The sequence below is a fragment of the Haemaphysalis longicornis genome, unplaced genomic scaffold, assembly GCF_048455015.1.
Source record: "Haemaphysalis longicornis isolate Haplotype H1 unplaced genomic scaffold, Haemaphysalis longicornis Haplotype H1 scaffold_1, whole genome shotgun sequence".
Taxonomy (NCBI): domain Eukaryota; kingdom Metazoa; phylum Arthropoda; class Arachnida; order Ixodida; family Ixodidae; genus Haemaphysalis; species Haemaphysalis longicornis.
Genome location: NW_027526203.1, coordinates 326,765,276 through 326,787,766, shown reverse-complemented (window position 1 = coordinate 326,787,766; position 22,491 = coordinate 326,765,276). Strand labels below are relative to the sequence as shown.

Sequence of the window (22,491 nt, the reverse complement as noted above, 5' to 3'; positions counted from 1 at the left end):
GTAGCTTGCACGGGCTGGAGTCTTTCACTTGCTATCATAAAAACCAACCCAACGTGTACCATGAACTAAGAAAACGCGGGACGTCAGGAGTGTGTGCTTCTATTTTTCCTCAAACGGGTCTCAGATATTGTTCCCGCTAAGAAATGGGGATGTGAATGACCAGAGCCCTTCAACGCTTTTATGGTCATGAAACTCCCGCCCCAGTTTTGTTTAGGGTCAAAGGCTACTTTGGGGGGAATCGGGCGCCCGCCACTGCTCCGTGCGTGCAGCCGCGCGGCAGAACCTTTACTTGCCATCGGCGGCACTTTCCGGATAGAAGAGCGTTGGTGGTAACTATACCCTGAATTGTTGCCAGGAAACAAATCCGGCAGGAAAGTCTTCTAATTGCAGCCCTTACGGGGAATTCGTATGCGGCAGAATGCACGCTCGAAACCGGCGACTGATGTCTGGGTTTCATTCTAAGAAATTTCTCACAAGTCGCCACGCGTGGAAGACTTAGGGGTAGTTAGGTTCCGAGATGGTGTAAATTCTTTCCTGACATTTGACCACGCTCCCCCGCTGTCTCTGAAGCCTTATTCTTTTTGCGAGTAAAAAAATGCAGGAGGCACTTCCAAGAAAAGTGGATCTCTTCTGCTGTTGTGCCGGCAAAATGCAACGTGCATCCTACAATGGTCGCAGTCGCTAAGTTGTTGAGGAGTATGCTCTCTACAATGTCTGCGCACACATTGACGCGCTATATATTTCTATTCACGCCGCATTCGCCAAGCCGGTGTGAAAATGTTCTTTTACATACGCGGACGTGCAGTACAGGAAGGCTCAATGCGCTAACTTTTTTCGGGGAATGGTACGCTTCTATCTCGCGTGCAACTCAGCGTCAGAAGGAGGGCAAAATAGCGAGGCTTTGTCGCCGTTTCCTCTCTAGCAAGATCGGCAGGCAGGAACGCAGTAAAGCATGATCGCCCACACGAAATTTTTCGGCACTCACAAAATGCCAAGTCCATTTTAGCGGCCCACGACAAGTAAAGCGAACGCGTACGGCTGATACCGCGGCGAGCGTCCGTTCCCTGCCGAACGCTCTCCGAGCACTTCCCCGGCTGCCCTTCGATCAACGCCAGCCCCGCGGTGCGCCCTCCTTGTGTAGCGCACGAAGCTCTTCCATAGCGTTAAGGCGAAACTTCATAACCAGAAAACCATTGAGGAACTCTGGTATGACTTACCCTGGTATTCTGAGTCCTTCCTCCACTAGAGCTTCCAGTGGAGGAGATACTCGAAATCTATTTCCCCATGCATAAGCATTGAGGAATCCTGCCCTCAGCCGAGTGGAGGGAGCAAATGGAGTGGAGGAGGAACACAGAATATGGCCCTTAGTCTAGCAGTTTCAGTAGTTTAAAATTGCTCTGCCTATGTATACTCTCTTTTGACGAATAGTTTCTACTTTGGGCCGCAACAGACAGACAGACAGACAGACAGACAGACAGACAGACAGACAGACAGACAGACAGACAGACAGACAATTTTCGCCCAAGAAAGGCTATCGTTCTTACAGCAACAAATCAATGCATTGCAGCAAAGGCCGCTAGCAATTTTTGTGTCGTTAGGTACACACTTCCTCGTGGCTGCCAATTTGTACGTGGGATCTTACCTCGAACATGAAGGTATCTGTTTCTTCGCGAATGTCGTCGTCTGTCAAGGACGAGTCCACTTCTATGCTGTAGCGTAGTAAAATGTCGATGAAGGCCAACCGCTTTCGAGACGTCCACGTGCCCATGACGCAATCATCCTCGTCTTTTTTTCCTCCGTCTTTCTCCTTGTTCTCGGCATTGATTTTTTCTATGAGCTCTCCTCTTCTTTTGGCAATAACCTGCGAAGGAACAAAAATAAACGCTGCTTCATTTTATCTTCCCCCCTGTCAACACCGAGCAAAGCTCGCACGCTTCCGTGCGTGGTTAAAAAGGTTAAGTGCCGGTCTTGTGGCTTCTACTTTCCCCATTGGCGTCGATCTTCCGAAATCGGGCGAAATCTTAGTCTTTTTTGCATGAGGTAGTAGGTTCGACCTCAGCCTCTAAAAGAGGAGAAATACAAAAACGCTTGTGTAGACCTGATTTTGGCGCACGCTAAAAACTCCAGGTGTTAAACTAATCCAAAGCCACCCAGTAATGTGCGCGCCATGACTCATAGTCGATTTCGGCGTAACGAAACACGAATGTGAATTTCTGACCGCTGCAAAGCGTAAAATGACACCGGCCAAGGACTCCATAAGCACAATGAGCTATAAACGTGGCCGTGCTGCATTCTCGTGAGAGCTCGTAAACCCCGCGTTATATTCCAACAAAAGTTGGAAGAGATATTTTCAACACAGAGAGCACGATATGAAACGACACAATTATCCAAGGAGCATTTCGAAGGCTTGTAGCAGTCATAAAAAAGCGTTCGGGCACAAAATACGCGCAAAGAAGCACGGACAGGAAGAAAAACAAACTAAAGCTTCCCATGGGGGAGATACTATGACGAAATGCCGACACAAGGACAGGTTTTCTTGTTTTAAGCGGTTTATCTGGCTCCACATTTTTAGAGCTACATGATGAAAACAAGCTAAAAACGGGACGCAACAAAAAAAGAGTGCAACACGGATGCGATAATGACAAATACTAATTCTAAGGAAAAAGACCACGCCTTAACTAGGCTTCTACTTAGCGAATAGCGCATCTGTATTGTCAACCCATGTTTAGCGCTTTTTCGTCAGATTACAATGCACCAACTAGACCACCAGCATATTTTATTGAGGTATATCTTGGAGCTCATGTTAACTCACGAGTGCCGTATAGTTCCCAAAGCACCGAAAAAACCACGCTGAATGTGAACAACACGTATATGCAAATCTGCAAAGTGGTCGAAGTGCTAGCATAGGTGAGAACTCCCAATTCTACATTTTTCAGCGCTGAGGAAACCTTGGTCATATACAGGGTGGTGCGGCGATAATTGAACACTTTAAACGTTTTTCCTGAACGAACCGGTGCTCTGTTCACCCTCAAACTTCACAGGAAGGTCGCATTTTGTGGTCTATTTTGTTTGACACCGGGAACAACGACAGTACTTACCTGCTTATTCTGAAAATAAATAAAAACGGTTTTCGCCTATGTGAAAATGGCGGCCGATTTGGACGTGCGACCCAGCGCAAGTTGACCTTGAAACGACGGCCCCACCGGGGGTATTCAGAGCGAAACGCATGTTTGGGATTCACGGTTGGAAGGAGCCAAATGTTGCAGCAGACGATCAGAAAATGTGAAGGCGGGTTTTGTGATCGTCTGCTAGCTCATTTGGCTCCTTCCTAGGTGTATTTTCTGATCGTTTGCTGCACCATTTGGCTCCTTCCTACCGTGAATCCCAAACGTGCGTTTCGCTCTGAATACCCCAGGTGGCGCCGTCGTTTCAAGATCAACTTGCGCTGGCGCGCAAGTCCAAATCGGCCGCCATTTTCCCATAGGCGAAAACCGTTTTTATTTATTTTTAGAATAAACAGGTAAGTACCGTCGTTGTTCCCGGTGGCAAACAAAGTAGACCACAAAATGCGACCTTCCTGTGAAGTTTGAGCGTGAAAAGAGCGGCGGTTCGTTCAGGAAAAATTTGTAAAGTGTTCCAATTATCGCCGCACCACCCTGTATGAGGCAGAGTATCAATGAGTAATAACGGTAAGCTGATATCTGTTATTAGAAAAGTGCGTTGCATTGGCTACACAAAACGCGAAGTTTCATTCACGAATGGCGCCGCGGTCTGACAGATTTGTGCAGCACAGGACGGAGGGCCGGACGTGAAATCGGGAGTTGGGGGGGGGGGGGGGGGGTGGGGTAGCGGGGGTGCTATACAGGCAATGAAAAAATTCAGCGAACCGCATTTGAGGTCCAAACTGGTGTGTTGGCCTTCAGATAGGGAGTGACACGGGGAGGGGTGGGGGTTATGACGACGTGCTGGGGGCCGCGTAATACTGCGCCGCGGGCCGCATGCGGCCCGTGAGACGCAGGTTGCCGACCCCTGCTGTAGACAGTGCGTTGGTGATGCTTTTAAACTTAAAATTGCCACACCTACATTGACTGTATTTCTAAAATAAAGACGCTCAAAGCGAACCCCCAAAAGCCGTCTACCGAGAAATGACAGCTAAGGAGAGATGATATCGTTGCTTTGGGTCACCGGCTCAGAAATACTGCTTGGTCGTAAACGGCTTCGCCACTAAATAACGGAAGTAGAGGCATGACCGCGGAAAGTAGCTGTACCTATCGTTACAATGTTGCTACTATATTCAACATATTGCATCACAGCCTGAATCCAAACATATCTGCCAACATGCGAAATTTTGCCGGGCATCGGTAGACTAAAAATATATTTAGTCACAATTAGAAAGGGACGCTTCCTCTCGATGTGAACAATGTCGTTCTTTTTACACACTCTTGCAGGGCACTGTAGATCCGAAGGCCGGCGAACATGAACGACCGGCTAGATTATTATGCACGCTCGCTTTAACTGACATGAGGCCAACTACCAACGCCTCAAGAGGGCTTATACCTATCTGGATGTTTCAATACCTGGTTCACGTTTCTTATCATCGTCTACACGCCAAGGGCTTATTTTCAACACCTCAATCTGTTGATTTTTGTTTTTAAGCCTTACCTTCTGAGTAAAGGCGTGTATTTGCGACACGTGCTCGTGGTACTGTCGCCCTTCCTCCGTTCTGTTGTACAGCCAATCTACCAAAAGCCACGGTGTTTGCGACCGTTTGACAACACTCCACGCCACGCTGAAAAGAAAACAAAAACATTCTGCATACCTCAGCTGGTTTTTCCTATTTATTTTTAGTGTGCAATAACCCTCCCCCCCCCCCCCCATTTCAGTGGTGGGGGTGAACCGTGGCTAAGTACTGGCCAGTACGGTGCTTAGCCAGGGGTGACAGCATGAAAGTCAGTCTGAGATCAATAATGTGAACTTAGGGCACAAGCCATGCATGCATTGGAGATTATAGAAAGTATTGTGTTTTCTGGAAGACTTTTGTCGCACATCGAGTGGCACATCTTGTAGCTGCTGAGCACAACACACTGCCATGAGTGATTTTGAAGAGGTAGAGAAGATTCACCTTTTTCTCCTGGACATTAAGCATGGTAGCGTAAGCACAGATGATGAGCCAAGGTTACAAAACTGTTAGTGGCTAAACGATAAATACTGAGAGATATCATTTTTGGACGTGTCAGTAAGCCGACAGTTTGTTTTACACGTGCAATTCAACACTACAAATCCATCCTGAAGCTTCGTACGACAGATAACCGTGTGTGGCTTAAAAAGAGCACCAGGTTCCTAGAACTCCTTCGACAGACGACAACGCCAAAAGATTGAAGACTTGATTTCAAAATGCAATTGGAGGGCCCCACGAGATGCTCAGCTTGGTGTCGGAATCCACACCCAGGTCGCTAACCTCCTGCACACGTGGTAGTACTTCGCCGTTCACGTTATAGGTGTACAAGCTGGTGTACGTTCTTCTTGTGTGTGTCATTAACTGAGCTTCAGATGCGCTTATGAGAAGTTTTTAGTGCGGGCACCAGTATGAGCAAGACTTGATTACACTCGAGAGCGGAATAGCTGGCAACCTTCAAAACGTATTAAACTATTTGTACATCAGCGTACAATGGACATTACAATCATTTAATCCGGGTGAAACATTTATAAAGATGGATAAGAGAAGTGGCCCGACGACAGAGTCCCGAAGGACACCACGGGTGGCCTCACAGTAAAGGTAATGCTATACATTTACACGCACGAACCTTGACCTATCCCATGAATTATTGCATAGGAGAGATGTGAGGGATGACTGTAAATTGAGCTGAAACAGTTTTAATAACAGTTTGTTGCAGACGACATCCAAAGCCTTACTCCAATCGAAAAAAACGTCACCCAGTTGGCCCCTCGCCAGCTCAGCCTCCGAAGGATACAGCATAAAATTATCAAGATTGGTAGTCGTCGATCGCCCACCGACAAAGCAATGCTGCTCGGGTACTAATATAACTTTTATACCGCCCGCGAGTGGCATGCGTAGTAAGGTCTCAAAGAGCATAGAAGGAGCGCAGAGAATAGAACTGGTCGGTGCTTTGAAGGAATAATTTAGTCTGTCCTAAATACAGGAAACCCGCGCGCTCTTGTGACGAGCGGAGAAAGTACCGGTCTTGAGGGAAGTTTGAAATATACACGTCAAGACCGGCACAAGGACATCACCAAACGCCTTTTGTACTGGAGAAGGAATGCCGTCGAGGCCGCACCAAAAGGACAACTCTTTCGCTTCAGAGATTCTGAGACGAGACTTTTGGAAATATACATTCATTAACCTTTATAAAACCCCAGGTATACAGTTACAGTTTCTCGCCGTATACGGAGCGGGGTTGTTGATTAAGGGCATTAGGAACGTTGGGTATGCTCTCTCCCCTGTCATCAAGAAGGTTTGTGTTTTCTGGATTTTCTGAGAACAGAAAGTTGAGCTAGTTGGATCTGGTTCATGTTGAAAGCGCGGACAGACGATACACAAGATGTCAATTTCGATTCCCGGCCACGGCGGCCGCTTTTCTGATGGACGCGAAAAGCAAAAATGCCCGTGTGTACGAGATTGCGGCGCACGTTAAAGATCGCCAGGTGGTCAAAATTAATCCGGAGCCCTCCACTACGGCCTGCCTTATCGCCTGCGTTGCGTCGGAGCGTTAAACCCTCCAATCAATCAATCAACAAAATTTGAATGCTAGTGAGATTTGTGAATGTACGTAGCCTCAGAAAGGCTCCGCATTGCATGTTCCATCAGTTTCAATCACAGCGATACAACTGGACCTATCGCTCATAAACAAATATTTACCGAGAGACCTGCGATCAGAGTACAAACTTCCAGCTTTTGTGTTCCCTGCGTATTCGCTTGATTTTTTCGTTTTCAGTGTTTGTTTTACGTGAGATGAAAACAAGTGCGGAAAATGGCCTGTTGTTCTGTTTTCGAAGGTACAAATCCGCTCAAGCTGTCGTGGAGAACTACGTGAAAAAAATCAGTGTGCTAATTTTGCTATTAATACTACTACTAGTGCTACTACTACAACTAATAATAATATAATGAATATGCCATGCTAGACGTTGCCTTACTCTAACCTGGCTTGAACCAGATATTGCCTCCGAGGACTATTTTACCGAAAATTTTAATGTTTACCGCAGGACCGAGACTGTACAAAAGGTAAAAGTTTTGGTGGGGGTGTTCTCATAGCTGTGGATCGTTCTATTACTTCCTTGAGGCGCAGTGATATCGAAACTGCGGATGAATCTGTCTGGGTTGAATTATGCTGCCGAGGTAAGCGGAATATATTACTTTCTACATTTTACTTTTCTCCAAATCTTCATCCACATGAGTATGAGTCAGGCATTTCGGCCATCGAAAACGTCGTCACCTCAAATCCTCGTCATGACTTCTGTATCGCTGGCGATTTTAACGCACCTGGTATCGACTGGTTGGATGGTACCGTCCAGCATCAATACCACTATGCCATAAGGAAAGGCACCTGCCTTCTCGACTTCATTTCTTTTACTGACTCCAGCAAAAAAATGGTGTAAAAAACTGCAACGGAAACACGCCTGACCTTTGCTTTTCGAATCTTCTTTCTCTCAGTGTTTCCAAGTACGACTTTCATCTTGTGTGTCCTGACAAGTATCATCCCCCCTTGCATCTTTCTTTACCGTGTTCCCCTCAGTTCATTCGCTCCTGTCCATCTGCCCGTCCTGCCTTTAACTTTGCGCTGGGGACTACGTAGGTTTTTATAATTATCTGTCGGAGTTTGATTGGTCTGAGGTTTTGAACGCTGGAAAAGTTGACGAGCAAGTCGAGCAATTTTCTTCTATTATGCAAGAAGGTATGCGGAGATTCATCCTGCGTAAGCCGCCCAGGAACTAAATTCCCCGCTTGGTTTTCAGGTGAGCTCTGCGTGGCCTTGAAACATAAGAAGCGTGCCCATCGGAAGGCACGGCGGACAAATAGTGAGTCATGGCAACAGCAATTTCTCTATTACAGGTCTTACTGTACATTTCTGCTGTTGAAAATGATGCTACGCGGAGTTCCAAATGCTTCTGGCAGTACGTCCGTTTTCGCTCCGGCACGAAGAGCCGAGAACACATCAGCCTTCTCGATGAAAAGGAAAATGATATCGCTTCTGTTGCCGATGCATTTGCTGAGCACTTCAGTTCAGTATTTGGACCCAATACCCTCTCCCGCGCCCGCGAACTGTCTTCTTCGAATTTCTGTATCACCCTTATATGCGAAGACAACGTTCTCAAGGCACTCAAACAGCTAAAGCCATCTCTTTCCTCTGGTCTGGATGGAATTCCCTCCGCACTACTAAAAGCTTACGGGGTCATACTAGCTCCGATTCTCGCTTCTATATTTAACAACTGTATAAAATCATCTACCTTTCCGCGCCTTTGGAAAGTCGCGCGTATTGTTCCTGTGTTTAAGTCTGGTTTGAAAACAAAGGTAGAAAACTACAGGCCAATTTCTATACTCTGCTCGGCAAGCAAACTGTTCGAATCAATTTTGCACGTAATTTTGTCGAGTAGTTTCAAAAACATCCTTCTTCCAGAACAACACGGTTTTTTATCTGGCCGTTCAACTACTACGAACCTTGTGTCCTTTATGTCCTTTGCCTCGGAAGCTGTGCATGGACGGGGTCAGCTCGATACCGTGTACTGTGACCTCAGCAAAGCGTTTGACGTAGTTTACCATTCCTTGCTTCTGCATAAAATGTCTACTTATAACATTCCAGTTTTCTTCGTGGAGTTACTCAGCAGCTATCTTAATAATAGGTCATGTTTTGTCTCTGTTAATGATAAAGAATCTGCTGCCTACTATGCTTCCAGTGGTGTGCCTCAGGGATCTGTCCTGGGGCCCCTTTTGTTTTCTTTGTTTGTTAATGACGTCTCAGCCTCTATAAATCACTCTTGTTTTCTGTTATATGCTGATGACATCAAAATATTTAAAGAAGTTACTAGCGCTGAAGATTGCAAAGCTCTTCAATCTGATGTGGATGCTTTTAGCAACTGGTGCTCCGCGAACAAACTTGCTCTTAGTGGCACTAAAACGAAGGTTATGTCCTACACTAGTAAAACAAGCCCCATACTTTATCCGTACGTTGTGAAAAGTGTGCCACTACCGCGTGTGTTGAAAATATCTGACCTTGGTGTGGTATTTGACAGTGCGCTAAACTTTTCTGCTCATGTGGATTCTATTTCTCAGCACGCCCTTCGCCGCTTGGGGTTTGTCTGTCGAATATCAAGAGAATTCAGCAACCCTGTCTCACTACTAAAGCTTTATTTGTCTGTTGTCCGCCCTATTTTAGAATATGCCTCTGTGGTTTGGAACGGCACGTGCCAGTCGAACAGTAATATACTTGACAAAGTGCAAAATAAGTTCATATCTATCCACAAACATCGTTTCTCCCGCCACAGTGGCAATGGTTCAGACTTTTTTACTTCTAATCCTCTCCAAAGTTTGAAGTCAAGACGAACCAATGCTGACCTAATTTTTTTATTTAAACTTGTACACGGGATTATTCCTTGTTCGGAGTTGCTTGCAAATGTAAAACTTAGAGTACAGTCGAAACTTACCCGTAAGTCTCCTATACTTCATACCCGTAAGACATGCAATAGACACTGCACATTGTACAGCCTTCAAGAAACATACAATCTCTACTCCCATAATATTGACCTGTTTTATACACCCCTTCGGTCTTACATGTGCGACCTTCTGACTTCTGTCTCTCCCTGACTTGGTTCCGACCAGTTTTAATTATATTTTCATTGCCCTTTTTCCGTTTATGTTGTTCGCCTTTGTTACTGTTCCTACTCATATATATCTGCCCGTTTGTATTGTCAAATTTTTATGACACTGTGTTTTATCGTTTTGTGATGGTTCCAACTTTAGTGTGCCGAAATCATTGATTTTGTTAAATGACCTTTATTCTTCATTCTAGTTTTTTTTCTTCGCTTGTATTTTGTTGTTCTTCTCACGCGTGAATGTATTTGTGTCGTCGTCTGTCTTTTTCTTAAGTGCGCCAGAACAAAGGCTACGGCTGTACCTGGGCACTATAATAAAGATATTGATTGATTGATAGACATTGATTGATCATCAGCATCATCCTGAATCAAAATATTACCGCGAGCTGGGGCAGCCATGGGCCTTTGCACTGAAACAGGCATTGTGAAAACAAAAAAAAAAACAACCTTGGAAATTTCTCGCGCCAGAGCTGCACCTGGGTTATGAGGCGCGCCGTGGTAGAGGGCCAGGGATTAATTTTCAGTACCTGGGAATCTTTAACGTGCCACGAAAACTCGGAATCCGAACACACTCGTTCGTCGCCTAGATTAAAAAAGCGGCCGCCGCGATCACGATCTGTAGTAACCGGAACGCGTGCGGCGCAGCAGCATGGACGAGGGTCGGGAAGAGAACAACGTTTATTGCGAGAAGCACGTAATTACCTGTTGGCATCCGGAGAGGGTTATGCAGGGGGGAGGGGGGGGGTGAGAGGGAATTCCGAGGCGCACAGGGGCTAAACAGAAAACGGCGTGCGCCCAGCTGGTTTTGCTGGCCGCCACAAAATGAACGAATACAAAGGATCAAAAAAATAAGTTCTTGAAAACGGAAAGCAGAAAAACTAACTGCAGCCCCGGATAGAGCCCCGCACGTTTGGAATACCGCTGTCCTTGTTCGTTAGTGGCAGTTCCAAGCTAGTTTCGAAACTTTGGGACGTTCGTTTTGAGATCTGGTAAGATTTTTCGTGCATTTCACTTGGTGTCACCCAACCAGGAAGATCTGGGACGAACGTATATAAATGACGTATGTAACGTCAGCAACCTAGCAAAATGCGTTATTTGTGCGGACGATACAAGCCTATTCTTCTCCTCTAATGATATCACACACTTACCTACCACAGCAAACAAAGTCTTAGACCTATTAGATCAGTGGTCCCGCGTAAATTTATTGAGCATAAACAAAAAGAAAACTAAGGCTATGATATTTCACGCGAAAGGCACGTCAATGAAAAAAATAAAAAAATAAAAAAATAAAACGAACACTTACGCTTTCACGTTGCGAACGTAATTGGTACAATCCTGGTCTCGTGATGCAGTTGAGACACCCATTACGGTTTCTGAAACAAAAAAAAATGGTGAAGGAAAACAAAAACGAACCGGCCTCTAAAATATACCAGCTGTGAGGAGAGGATTCGCGTTCGTTTCTGGGTTTTAAGGTAGCGTAACTGGCCAATGAGCACAGAGATGAAGAACGGTATGTGTAGCTCCTCTATGTGTGGAATCCCAATAATTTTATTTGATCGAAAGTGGCAGAACCAACCGTTTCTGTTCCGCCCCAATCACGGCAGTTTGGGGCTTTGCAAAGGTAGTCGTTGCTAGAGTAGCTGTATGGGTGGTGCCCTTTTTGCTAGCTTACACTACTTGCCGCGTATTCAACAACGCAGAGTATTGGACGCAAGACGATGATTGTTATTAAAATGGTACCACTAAGCTGGCTCTTCACAGGTGCACCCCGCGAAAAAAAAAGGGCTGCAACAAAGGAAAGGCCACCAAAATTATAGCATTCCGAAAGCATTAGTGAATGTTGTAGATGCTTAGTTCGCTTGTATGCAATGAAATATGAATGAACTTCTGGCAATTTATCCAAAAAGCCATTAAAAAGCTTCTTTCTTCACGACATAGCTAATCCTGTTATGGAGACAAATGGTTCGATTACACTTTTTAAAATTTATTGTTATCATTCATACCATGGTTTGTTTTCCTTGGGTGTGCCTGCACAATGGCTTGGGGTGTTCCGCGGATCGATCGATCGATTTCAATCGATTTCAATCCATCGAATTCAATCGATTTCAATCAATTTTAATCGATTTATTGATTGATTGATTGATTGATTGATTGATTGATTTATTTATTTATTTATTTATTTATTTATTTATTTATTTATTTATTTATTTATTTATTTATTTATTTATTTATTTATTTATTGATTGATTGATTGATTGATTGATTGATTGATTGATTGATTGATTGATCCTCTTTATCTAAACATTGCCCAAAGTACATTGACAAATCCCGGGCCATCTCCACTAACGTGAAACCCGGGGAGGGGCGAAGCATGCAGTGTATAAGTGTATTCCTGGGCCTTGGCAGTTTTGCCCGCGGAGATGAAACCATTGGGGAAGTACAGGTATACAGCTTTGCAGTAAGTCTCGTGTCTTTGAGGCACGAAGAGTTATAGCGCGAGGCGTTGGAAAACTGGTGTCCCGGTGTGTTCTTTTAGTACGTGTTTTTGACCACTGAGATGAAATGTTCTGTGTGAGGCGTTGGAAAACGAGTGTCCCGGTTTGTTCTTTTAGTACGCGTTACGTTCTAGCTCGAGGCGTTGGAAAATGAGTGTTTTAGTACCGTGACTAACCCCCCGCGGTAGCTCAGTGGCTAAGGCGTTGCGCTGCTGAGCACGAGGTCGCGGGTTCGATCCCCGGCCGCGGCGGCCGCTGTTCTGATGGAGGCGAAAGGCAAAAAAGCCCGTGTGTACGAGATTTTGGGCCACGTTAAAGATCCCCAGGTGGTCGTACTTAATCCGGAGCCCTCCACTACGGCGCGCCTCATCGCCTGCGTTGCGTCGGCGCGTTAAACCTTACAATCAAATCAAAAATAGTACTGTGAGTACATAAATCGACGTCGACGACGACGACAAGAGACGCCGACAGCCCTAAGGAGTTTCGCCCGTAAGGGTGGAGCACTATACCTCTGCAGACTGAAGTGTCAGGGGCGCGGAGCATCGTTGCAGAACAAGTGTTGAAAGAGAGAAATATCAGGGGTAAAAATGAAATTTTGAACGTGTTCTATCATCCTCTCTAGGCGTCGATGATGCTTTGTATGCTCTTTTAGGCTGCGCAATCATATTTGCACGTAGTCAGAGTAAAATTCGGGCTCGAGAGGTAAAATAACCACTATAATTATCCAAGTTACCTCAAATATAAGACGAAGCTTTTTACAGCTTTTTTTTCTTTTGATCCGAACCTAATGTCAAAGAGCTGATCAAAATTCTTTGCGCGCAGTGGTCCCGAGATCACTGCGTGGATCTCGCGCGGCCGTTTATGCTCGCCTATAACTCTCGGCCGAGCTAACACATCAAAGGCAAGTGTAAAGCCCATATGAAAAAATAATCCGCTGCGGTGGCCGACGCGTTGTAGTCCCGAATTCAAGGACTCGGGCTCAATCATCACCGCGGCGGCGGTTCTTCTTAAGGTGGCGAAAAACTAAAACGTCTTCCTGTCAAGATTCACAGCACGTTAAAGATTCATTCATTTATAGCCCTCCATTACGTAGCGTGTCATAGCCCATGTATAGGTTCAGCGCGTTAAAGCCCCGAAATTAGAATCAGAATATCTGAAAAAGATCCTGTGCACTCATAAAAAAATAAAACAAAAACAGGAAGACATCAGCAAGACAACAGAAACTGTAAAATCTATTTTCAAGTGGTCCAAATTACTCTGTGGCTCACTTTAGCGAAGCTTGACGGCAGCGCTTCCTAATACAACAGAACGAGGCTAAGATGTGACGTTTTGCAACCGTAACCCAGGACTTCACGCGTTTCGGTAATATTCTTTCGTCCAAGTTAGTGGGTGCATTTAAAAGCTGTTAGCGTGGTTCAGCTACTCTAGCACTGCACGGGCTGAAGAGAGAAATCGTACCACGAGTTCCATCTAGCCACGAAAACTGCATCGTCGGCTCTCGCCAGGTGAAATCAGTCCAGAAGTAAGCTGCCTCCCTTATAGTCCCACCATTTATTACGTACGCAATCACGATACAAAATGGCATGGCAATGTACACCTACCTATCACCTGAAAACAGCTGTCAGCGCTTACCCGGTGTGATTATAGGCTGATTTGTGAATGCGACAGCACAGCATAGGCCGGCTCACGACAGTCGAAAGGACACGAGGCTCGCGCCACGCGCTACGTGGCTGGCTGCCTCACTTAACTGGATGGCAGTGGCAATTGCCAGAGGATGTTTACTAGCATCGTAGGGAAAGCACACGACGCGCATCAACTTAGACGACGGTAGGTCGGGATTGGTCCGACTGAGTGATAATGAGAACGGATTCCCTGCATAAGCAGGAAGCAACGCAATTAGAGAAAGCCCGAAGCAATTTTTTTATTTTTTTTATTTTTTTTTAAACAGACAAACAGCGCATCTACTATCTAGAGCGTGAAAATGGGCTAGTTAGTTCACAATCCTGGCAAAAAACAGCGAACAGATACGGAACGCCAGTGTTTGTCTCTTGTCTTCCGTTCCGTTTCTGTGCGGTTTTCGTGCCATGGTTGTATTTAGATTGCAATATCACTAAGTACCCCAAATAATACGGCTTTAGGCCCAACAGATATAGTAGAAACTTGCTCCAAAGATTTTCCTCTCTTTTTCGGTCTGGGTATTGTTTGCGTGCTTGAGTGACACCATGCCGCGGCTATTGACCGGCTTCCTTTCAGTTTCAGAGAAAAGCAAAACAAAAGTAACGCAGAAATTGGAAGAAGTTCCTGATGCGAGGAGCACGTCCCGCAGTGTAGCTCTGTGCTGACGATAACTGCAGCTTTCGCAGTGCTTTTTCTCATAGCAGCCGCGCCAACGGGAAACAGCGCGCCTTGAAATTCCTGTGTAGGGACAGCGCCCTCCGTCAGGTGGTGCAAATTCAATCCTCAACTTCGCCAGCTTCGCCTTCTTCGCAATGCGGCCGGCGACTGCTGGCATAAAACGCGGCGGTCATGTTGATCAATGCAGACCGTACCGTTCAGTACATGTAATACCGGTCAGTGTCCATAGAATGTACTTGTCAGTCCGGAACCGCCCCCTAGCTATGGTAAGATCAACGCACAGAAGTAAACTGAATCGGTACCGTATCTGCCTCCTCGACTGGCATGTTTCCTCACTGAGCATTCCCGTTTATTCAAAATTTCAGAACCTTTATCGACTTTGGCTTTACGCTGCGGAGCGCTCTTTTTGCGTAAAGGTTTGTTCGTGCACGTGCACAAATTTGTCAGGAAGGGCTTGAGCATGTGTCAAAAGTTACAGAGCCATTTTGTGTGCGGCAGTGTCATCATTTGTCAGTGAAAATAAACTGTTTTTCTACAAAAACAAGCATACGTTGACGAAAACTTCTTCAAGTGGCTCTTTCGTAATAATTGGAGCCACGCGTGTAACGGGTTCCTCGAGGTGGCTCACAAGCTCAAAAAAAAGGCGAAGTATGAAATCTCACCCTTGTCGCTTCCTGCTATGAGAGCGAACCGTAGTTCTCTTCGGGATATCTTTTTGAGCAACCGCCCGCGTACCGAAGCGATGGCAAAATAGTGAACGAAAATGCCCTGTGCCATGCGGCTGCTCTTCTTCCTCAGTAGTACGTAACAATGTGCCATAGCTTACGGTGATGTGTTCACTGAAAGTACGATATAAAACAGTTGGAGAAGGTCTCTAAAGATATCCTTATGGGATGAGAACGCGCAAGCGTTTCTTTTCAATTTTGGACAGGTTATCGCCAAGTCTTCTCCGATGTCGACTGTGACCTACTTACAGACTTACTGCGGCTACTTGTTGTGCATCACTTTTCACACTGCTCCATAACTGCCTCCACAGAAGCCAAAATGTTTATGATGCACGCGCATTTCTTTGTTTTAGTTTTTTGGGATGCACGTGCTATTGAATGCGTGGCAAGCCAATGGGAACTGATCGCGCGCCAAGTGGCTCTTCGTGTTTCTCATCCACGCTATGGAAAAAGAGCGTTGCATATTTCTTTGTGCTTGAATTTTTCTGGTGCGCGCAACGCTATGGAACCCGTCGCAGCCAATGGGAACTGAGTGAGTGAAAGAGTGAAAAATGTTTTTTTGAGCCGGTGAAGTGCAATCGCTTCCCTATTCCAGGAAGCCACGTGATGAGCGGGCGGACTTCGCTTTGGAGACCAAAAGTTTCTGGACATCCAGATCGCTGCTGGTCACAAGATTCTCCCACAGCTCAGGGGTGGTAAGAGGGGATGGAAGAGGGGGGAGGTTGGGGTTTTGCTTGCACTCTAGTTTGATATGACGAAGATTGCCGAGTTGTAAACAGAACTTGCATTCGGCAGGAGATTGCCATATAGGGAATATACAATGGAGGTGGACTGGGTAATTGAAGGTATTGCTCTGCAATCGGCTAAGTAGCGATTCTTCTTCCTTTGAGAGTTTAGGATGTGGAGGAGGGAAGTAATGTCGTTCGGACCGCTAATATTGAGTGATATCGGTTAGTTACTAGAGGGAGGGACGGTGCGGTATCCTCAGTAGCCTTGAGGGACAGGGAATGGGCTCGCTGGTGAGCTAAGTTATTGCCCGTCAGTGAGGAAGGGCGAGGAGTCCAGATGAGGGGGACTTTCCGGCAGGGTTGGTGCTGCGACAGTAGTTTGAAAGTTGAGGGGACCAACCTTCCGGCTAGGAAGGTTCTGCAGGCTGCTTGAGAATCTGTGATGATGGCGGGGGTCTTCGTATGAATGAGGGCTAATGCGATGGCGAACTCTTCGGCAATCCATGTTGACGACGTCTCGATTGTTGCAGAAGTTATGAGGGTGGTCTTGGTGGTGACTACGGCTAATTTATGCTGACCGTTGGAGTAGGTGCTAGCGTCCGTATATGAGACATCTGCACGCTTTCCATAAATCGTCTCGTGCGCTTGGCTTCGCGCTTTTCGGCGGCCGGGATGTTGTACGTCAGGGTGCATATTTTTTGGCAAGGGGCGAACCCGGACAACACTTCTCCAGTGATGAGGGAGGGCTGAGAGGCAGTGGACTGACATGTGACGTGAAGCCTTTTCAGGAGGGCTAGGCCCGCAGGTGTTTGGTGAGACGGAGACGTTGACTACATAAATGGCCTTCAATATGTTCTGACACGGTGTTGTGGAGGTCCAATTGTAAAAGACGGGCGGTGGAGGTGTTCATAGAAAGATTCACCACTTGTTTCAATGCTTTGCGTATAAACCGGTCAATGGTGTCCGTGTCACTTTTGGTGAGGACAAGGTAGGGTGTGACATACGTGACAAGTGGAATAGGGAGAGCTTGGACTAGTCGGACCATGTCTTTGTCCTTCATACCACGGCGGCGGTTAGAAACGCGTCGAAGAATGTCGGAGACTTGGTTAAAAGCCTTAGAAAGTTTAGATGAAATTTCATTGTTGCGTGTATTGGCCTGGATGGTAATATCTAAAAACTAAGTGAGTATCTGGGCCGTATAGTACGCCGATCGAGGTGGATACACACTTGTTATTTCTGTACAGAAGGTGGATGTTTACGGATGATGACGAGTTCAGGTTTTGGGGGGAAGCAGCGCACTCCGAGGGTTAGCGGTTGTGAATGCTTTTAGCAGACGCTATCCGGGTGTGTATCATGTGCGTGCCAGCCAGGTGCGTGCTTTCACCAAGCTACCCAAATAACGCTTTCACTTGAAAGAAGCTCTCCACTTAGGCTTACCGTCGAGCCCACAGTAGGCGTGCACTTCTCTAAGGATCAATCGGCAAAGGCAATGTTCACCAACTCGCCAGCAACAAGTTATTCTCTGATGGACATACCTCCACTGCCTACATCGAGAGAGAAGCGAGAGAAGAGGGAAGAGTAAGAGGGGCTAGGCGGGGAGGGGGATTACCGTGGCAGGGATGGTCTTTCGACAACATTTGCAGTAGAGCAAGCAGACACGTTGCCATTTTTTTTTCGAAAGACAAACTTTGTGTTGTCAAATAAACTTTTCACTTCTAAAAAAAAACGCTGATGTTACCCGTTCTCACGTCGTGCACACATGCCGTTATCAGGGCACACAATCATGGATGTGACATAGCTTTTCTTTGGCAATGTAGAACTCCGGCAGAGGAGCTGGCCCTTGCGGGTGAGAATGCCCTGAGCATCCTAAAAGGTAACCCGCAAGCTTATCGCTCCTATGCTTGTACTACGGACTGTGAGCGGTTGCTTCCTACTTGTGTGGGATATCGGCGCGGGCTTTGTCTGCTTTCGCCACGACCGGCTTCAGAGATAATGACCTGCCCATGCACGGCGATATCGCGCTTTAGATTTCTGCATAACTGGCTTTATTTAGAACTTTCCGACGCCACTCCATCCGCTTGCGGTGCATTTGATCCCCACTTATCAATTTGGTCGCCCTTTGTAGTTTGACATTCGGCTGCCCTATACGCGCTTGCATCTCCTGCCGTCGTTGTTGCTTCGTCTTTTTCTCCGTCCGTTGCACTTAGTACACGCTCACTCAGGCCAAATTACAGTACTACTGCATGTATTTGTAGCGGATATTTGAAAAAAAAAAAAACGCACTGCTAGCTGGGTAGCCCTATCTGCTAAATAATATATTATTTAGCAGATAGGGCTACCCAGCTAGAAATACGTCGATATCTTCGCATGGGTGATTCCCAGTGCCTGTAAACAGTTCTGTTTTTACTACAGGTCCCCACGTTTTTATTGAAGTCATGTCTATATTTATATCCCAGTAATTATAGAAGGATTGTACCCAGTGCATCTTATTTATTATTTATTTATTTATTATGATTAGTTATTACCAGGGTGTCGAACCGAAAAAAATACCGGTTCAGTTACGGTTCGGGTTCGGGTGAAATAATTTCGTTCCGGTTCAGTTCCGGTTCGACAAAATCACGTACCGAACCGGTTCGGGAGCTTGAACCAGTTCGCGAACCGGTTCGGGGGCTTGAACCGGTTCGCGAACCGGTTCGATGAGTTGAATTATCACTGAAATTAGAAAAAAACATTTACTAGTTTAAAACGACCGTCAAGTCAAAACACAAACAAAAATTAAAAATTCTGCTGTTCCCCAAGGGCAGTGGCGCAATTGCAAAGCAAACTTTAAACAATCACGAAATATTAGAAAAACAGATGAAGTGGCGACGATTTACCACCTTCTTTCTCGCTCAGACTTTATGTTGTCCCAGCGACTATTCATAAAGCCACCGTCAAGAGATATGACGGTGAGATATATTTTCTGTCCTTTCCTTTTTTGTTGAAATCGCAATCGTCGCTATGCAATCACCCATCACGCTAACCTTGAAGCCTTAAATTTAGTCCTGCGTACTGGCGCGTTCAAATACCAGCGCTTAATACCAATGGCGCACATTTTTTATATATGTAACAAAACAGAAAAATCCTACAGCAGGCACATAAATACTACCAATGAATTAGAATATTTGGTCACCCTGAATAATTTGTTAGCTGTCACCTTATCGAATGTGTTAGCCACACTTTTGTTAAAAGTAAGCTTTAGTAAACGCTCAGTCACTGCATTATTGCTCTGACCACTGCAATTCCTTTTGCGATACCGAAAGTGTGCATTACAATCAGTATGTCATCGTACCGCCTGAACCCCTACCATCGTTCCGTGTGCTAAATTGCGGGATCTTATAACAGATAATGCGGTTACAAAATGAAAGGGAAATTTGACACGCGGAGCATGAGATGGGACTTTTTGGGTAGACGCTCTTTAATTCGTCCACAGCAGTACTCCCCTCCGGAACGAGTCGCAGTAGAAGCAGTGTAGCGAGTTGGGCAAACGGCTTAGCAAATGGCTTAGCCACTGAGTAGCTCCTGTGGTCACACTTGTCAAGTATTAATAATTTGCAGGTGTCGGACCTTTTAAACAAATTATGAAATGCAAAAAGTTTGCACACATCGGGTGTGAGCTTTCGCTGTTGCGCAGTGGAGCACTCCTGTAGCCTGACTGCTCCAATGAAGTCGCAACTAGGGAAGGGCAAAGTCGTTTTATATCCCCTGCAAGCTGCCGAGAATGGCATTTCGTTTGGTCAGCTTGCACTACGCTCGCGCCTACAGCAGCAACAGACCATTGCTACATTGGTGCTCATTCATTTCCCTTGTTGTTACATAGAGCGTGATAGTGTTCAATTGTCTGGAGGGGAAAGTGCGCGAGCAAGTACGAAGTTGATGGTACGTGAAAGAAAAAAAAAGTCTGAATTGCATTGACTGTGCAATATCAACAACAGAGGGTCGAACCGTTTCGGAATGAATAGGTAACCGCTATTTCTTTTTTCGGTTCAGTTCCGGTTCGGGTTCAGCGTGCTCAAAAAATAACGGTTCGGGTTCGGGTTCAGTTCCGGCAAAAATATCGGTTCGGTTCCGGTTTTCGGTTCGGTTCGGTTCCGGTTCGACACCCTGGTTATTACATACTGCAGACTATAGTTGTGGTTTACTTGAATATCACACAACGATAAAAAGAGCAAAAGGGGCAAAAAGTGAAAACCGGACATTGCATTGCAATCAGCAATACAAAGCCACAAACGCAAATAACACGGGGTTATACAGAATCTAATGTGCAGGGCTCAGTAAGGAGCCACACTCAGCCACGGTACGAGAAAAGTGATAATTTGGAGGCGTCAGTCTTCGCACGATACGGTGTAGCGATCTTGGGTGGTGATGATGCGTGAGTCTTATAGACAGGGCGAATATGTACAGTGAAGGATCGATAGCCAATTCATGGTTAGTAAGTGAGCATAGGAAATCGAGATGGCGTTTCTGTCTTCCTAAGTGAAGTTTGGGAATGTTATTGGTAATCATTATTTCAGAAAGGGAATCTGTGCGCCGAAATTCTGAGAAAATATACCTAACAGCTTTCCTCTAAATACTTTCCGATTTATCGATGTTATTTTTAGTATACGGATCCCATATTACAGCAGCATATTAAAGTTTCGGTCTAATGTACGAATGGTAGCAAAGAAATGTAGCACTTGGAAGCGACTTACGAAGTTTGTATCTCGAAAAACACAGCTTTAGAAAGGCGGAGGAAAAGATGTCGATGTGCAAGTTCCGAGAAAGATTATTAGTAAACGTTACACCAAAGTACTTGCAGCTGTTGACTTGGTTAGCTACACATGATCCCAGTGTATACTGAAATTTGAATGGAGATTTTCCATAAGTACAGCGTTCTCTGCGTTGACAACAGTGCCCCATTTCTTGCCCCAATTGTATGCATTGTCCAGGTTCGTGTTAGATTTTATTTGATCTTGCATGCCTGAAATTTCACGCAATAAATTACAGTCATCCACGAACAGTCGGATATGAGTGGTCGGTGTAACTATAGTTACGATATCTTCAATATATAAAAGGAAAAGCAGCGGCTCCGAAACACCCCCTTGGGGTGTTGTCCGAACGTATGTCTTTGGGGTGTTGTCCAAGCGTATGTCCCAAAATGATACTAAAAGTGAACCTATAACCCTTTTAGGTTGTGTCGACCACCGAGGCTGCCTACCTGCCTAAGCGAATTGTTAAGAATTACACATGTTTGTGGCTCGCAAAAGAGTCCTCAGCAATAAACGTAAAGGAATCTTATAAGGAATTGAGAATTCGGAGGTTTGGTCCTGCCTTAAGGGAAGCTGCAATCGATGTTGGTTGAAGACTTAAATGCCATCGCTCTCGGTCAGCATATACGCTTCTGTAGAATACCCAATGTGAAATTTAGCATCAGTTTATAATAAAATAATAATTTTATTGAGTTTATTTCTCATGCTTGTTGCATTAATATGCTTATACAAGTTGATCAATATTACTGGAGATTTTTGTACAACTATTGATGTCACAAAGATTTAGCATTCCCAAGCTGGTACAAAACTAAAGGCGAATTGTGCGAAACTCCACGGAAGACTGTAAATGGCTAATATTTGTATTGGGAATTTATCCTAACCAGGCCACTTCAATGACTTTCGAGGTTTCATATTTAGGTGCAACGATTTCTGTCATTTACGTGTTAACAAACTTCCAATTCGAGTCCATTTTAAGAGCAGAGCTATTTAAGCTTTTAGTTCCACCGTATAGCGTTACAAGAAAAAAAATACCAAGAAATACCGAGCGGACGTGAACGTGCGCCTCATGCGGAGCGCCCGGCGTCGGTGAGCTCGACCTTCGAGAATACTATGCCAGCATTCGTGGCGCGATCTCGTGTGCTGTTCTACTCGCCAGTCCACGCGCCAGTTCGCGAGTGGGGAGCACAGACGCCGAGTTCGCGAAGACGGTTCCCTCTGGTTCAAGCGCGTGCTAAAGGTCCATTTTGGGAGAGATGTGAAAGGCTGCTGTCAAAACAATCGGGGCTGGCAGTTATGGAGAATTTTCAGAGGCAGTGTCGGAAATCCTTGTGGGCTGCAACAGCAGGGTCTCCCACGAAGGGAGATGGGCCGCGAGCTGGGTTTTTCCTCCAGCCTTGCACCACTAGTGCACGCTGCGCCAATTTTGTTTTTGTCATGCTACTGCCAGCACCTTTTCTGAGGCGTCTTATGCTTGTCGAACCTTTATTCCATATTATTTGCCTTTAGAACTATAGCTTCACCTTGGAACTGATCTTCGAAAAATGTAGGGCCCACACCCATCTATACACGGATGGAT

General features: G+C 45.7%; 1 protein-coding gene across 1 annotated transcript in view; it reads right to left on the bottom strand.

Moving 5' to 3' along the window:
• Nucleotides 1–22,491, bottom strand: part of LOC144151832 (cytochrome P450 4c3-like) — a 52,389-nt gene that overhangs the window by 13,049 nt on the left and 16,849 nt on the right. Inside the window, exons 5-7 of the mRNA XM_077682982.1 lie at nucleotides 11,129–11,198; nucleotides 4,663–4,789; nucleotides 1,643–1,861 (exon numbers count right to left, since the gene is read on the bottom strand). Of these exons, the coding sequence (XP_077539108.1) occupies nucleotides 1,643–1,861; nucleotides 4,663–4,789; nucleotides 11,129–11,198 (416 nt within the window). The remainder of the gene's footprint in view (nucleotides 1–1,642; nucleotides 1,862–4,662; nucleotides 4,790–11,128; nucleotides 11,199–22,491) is intronic.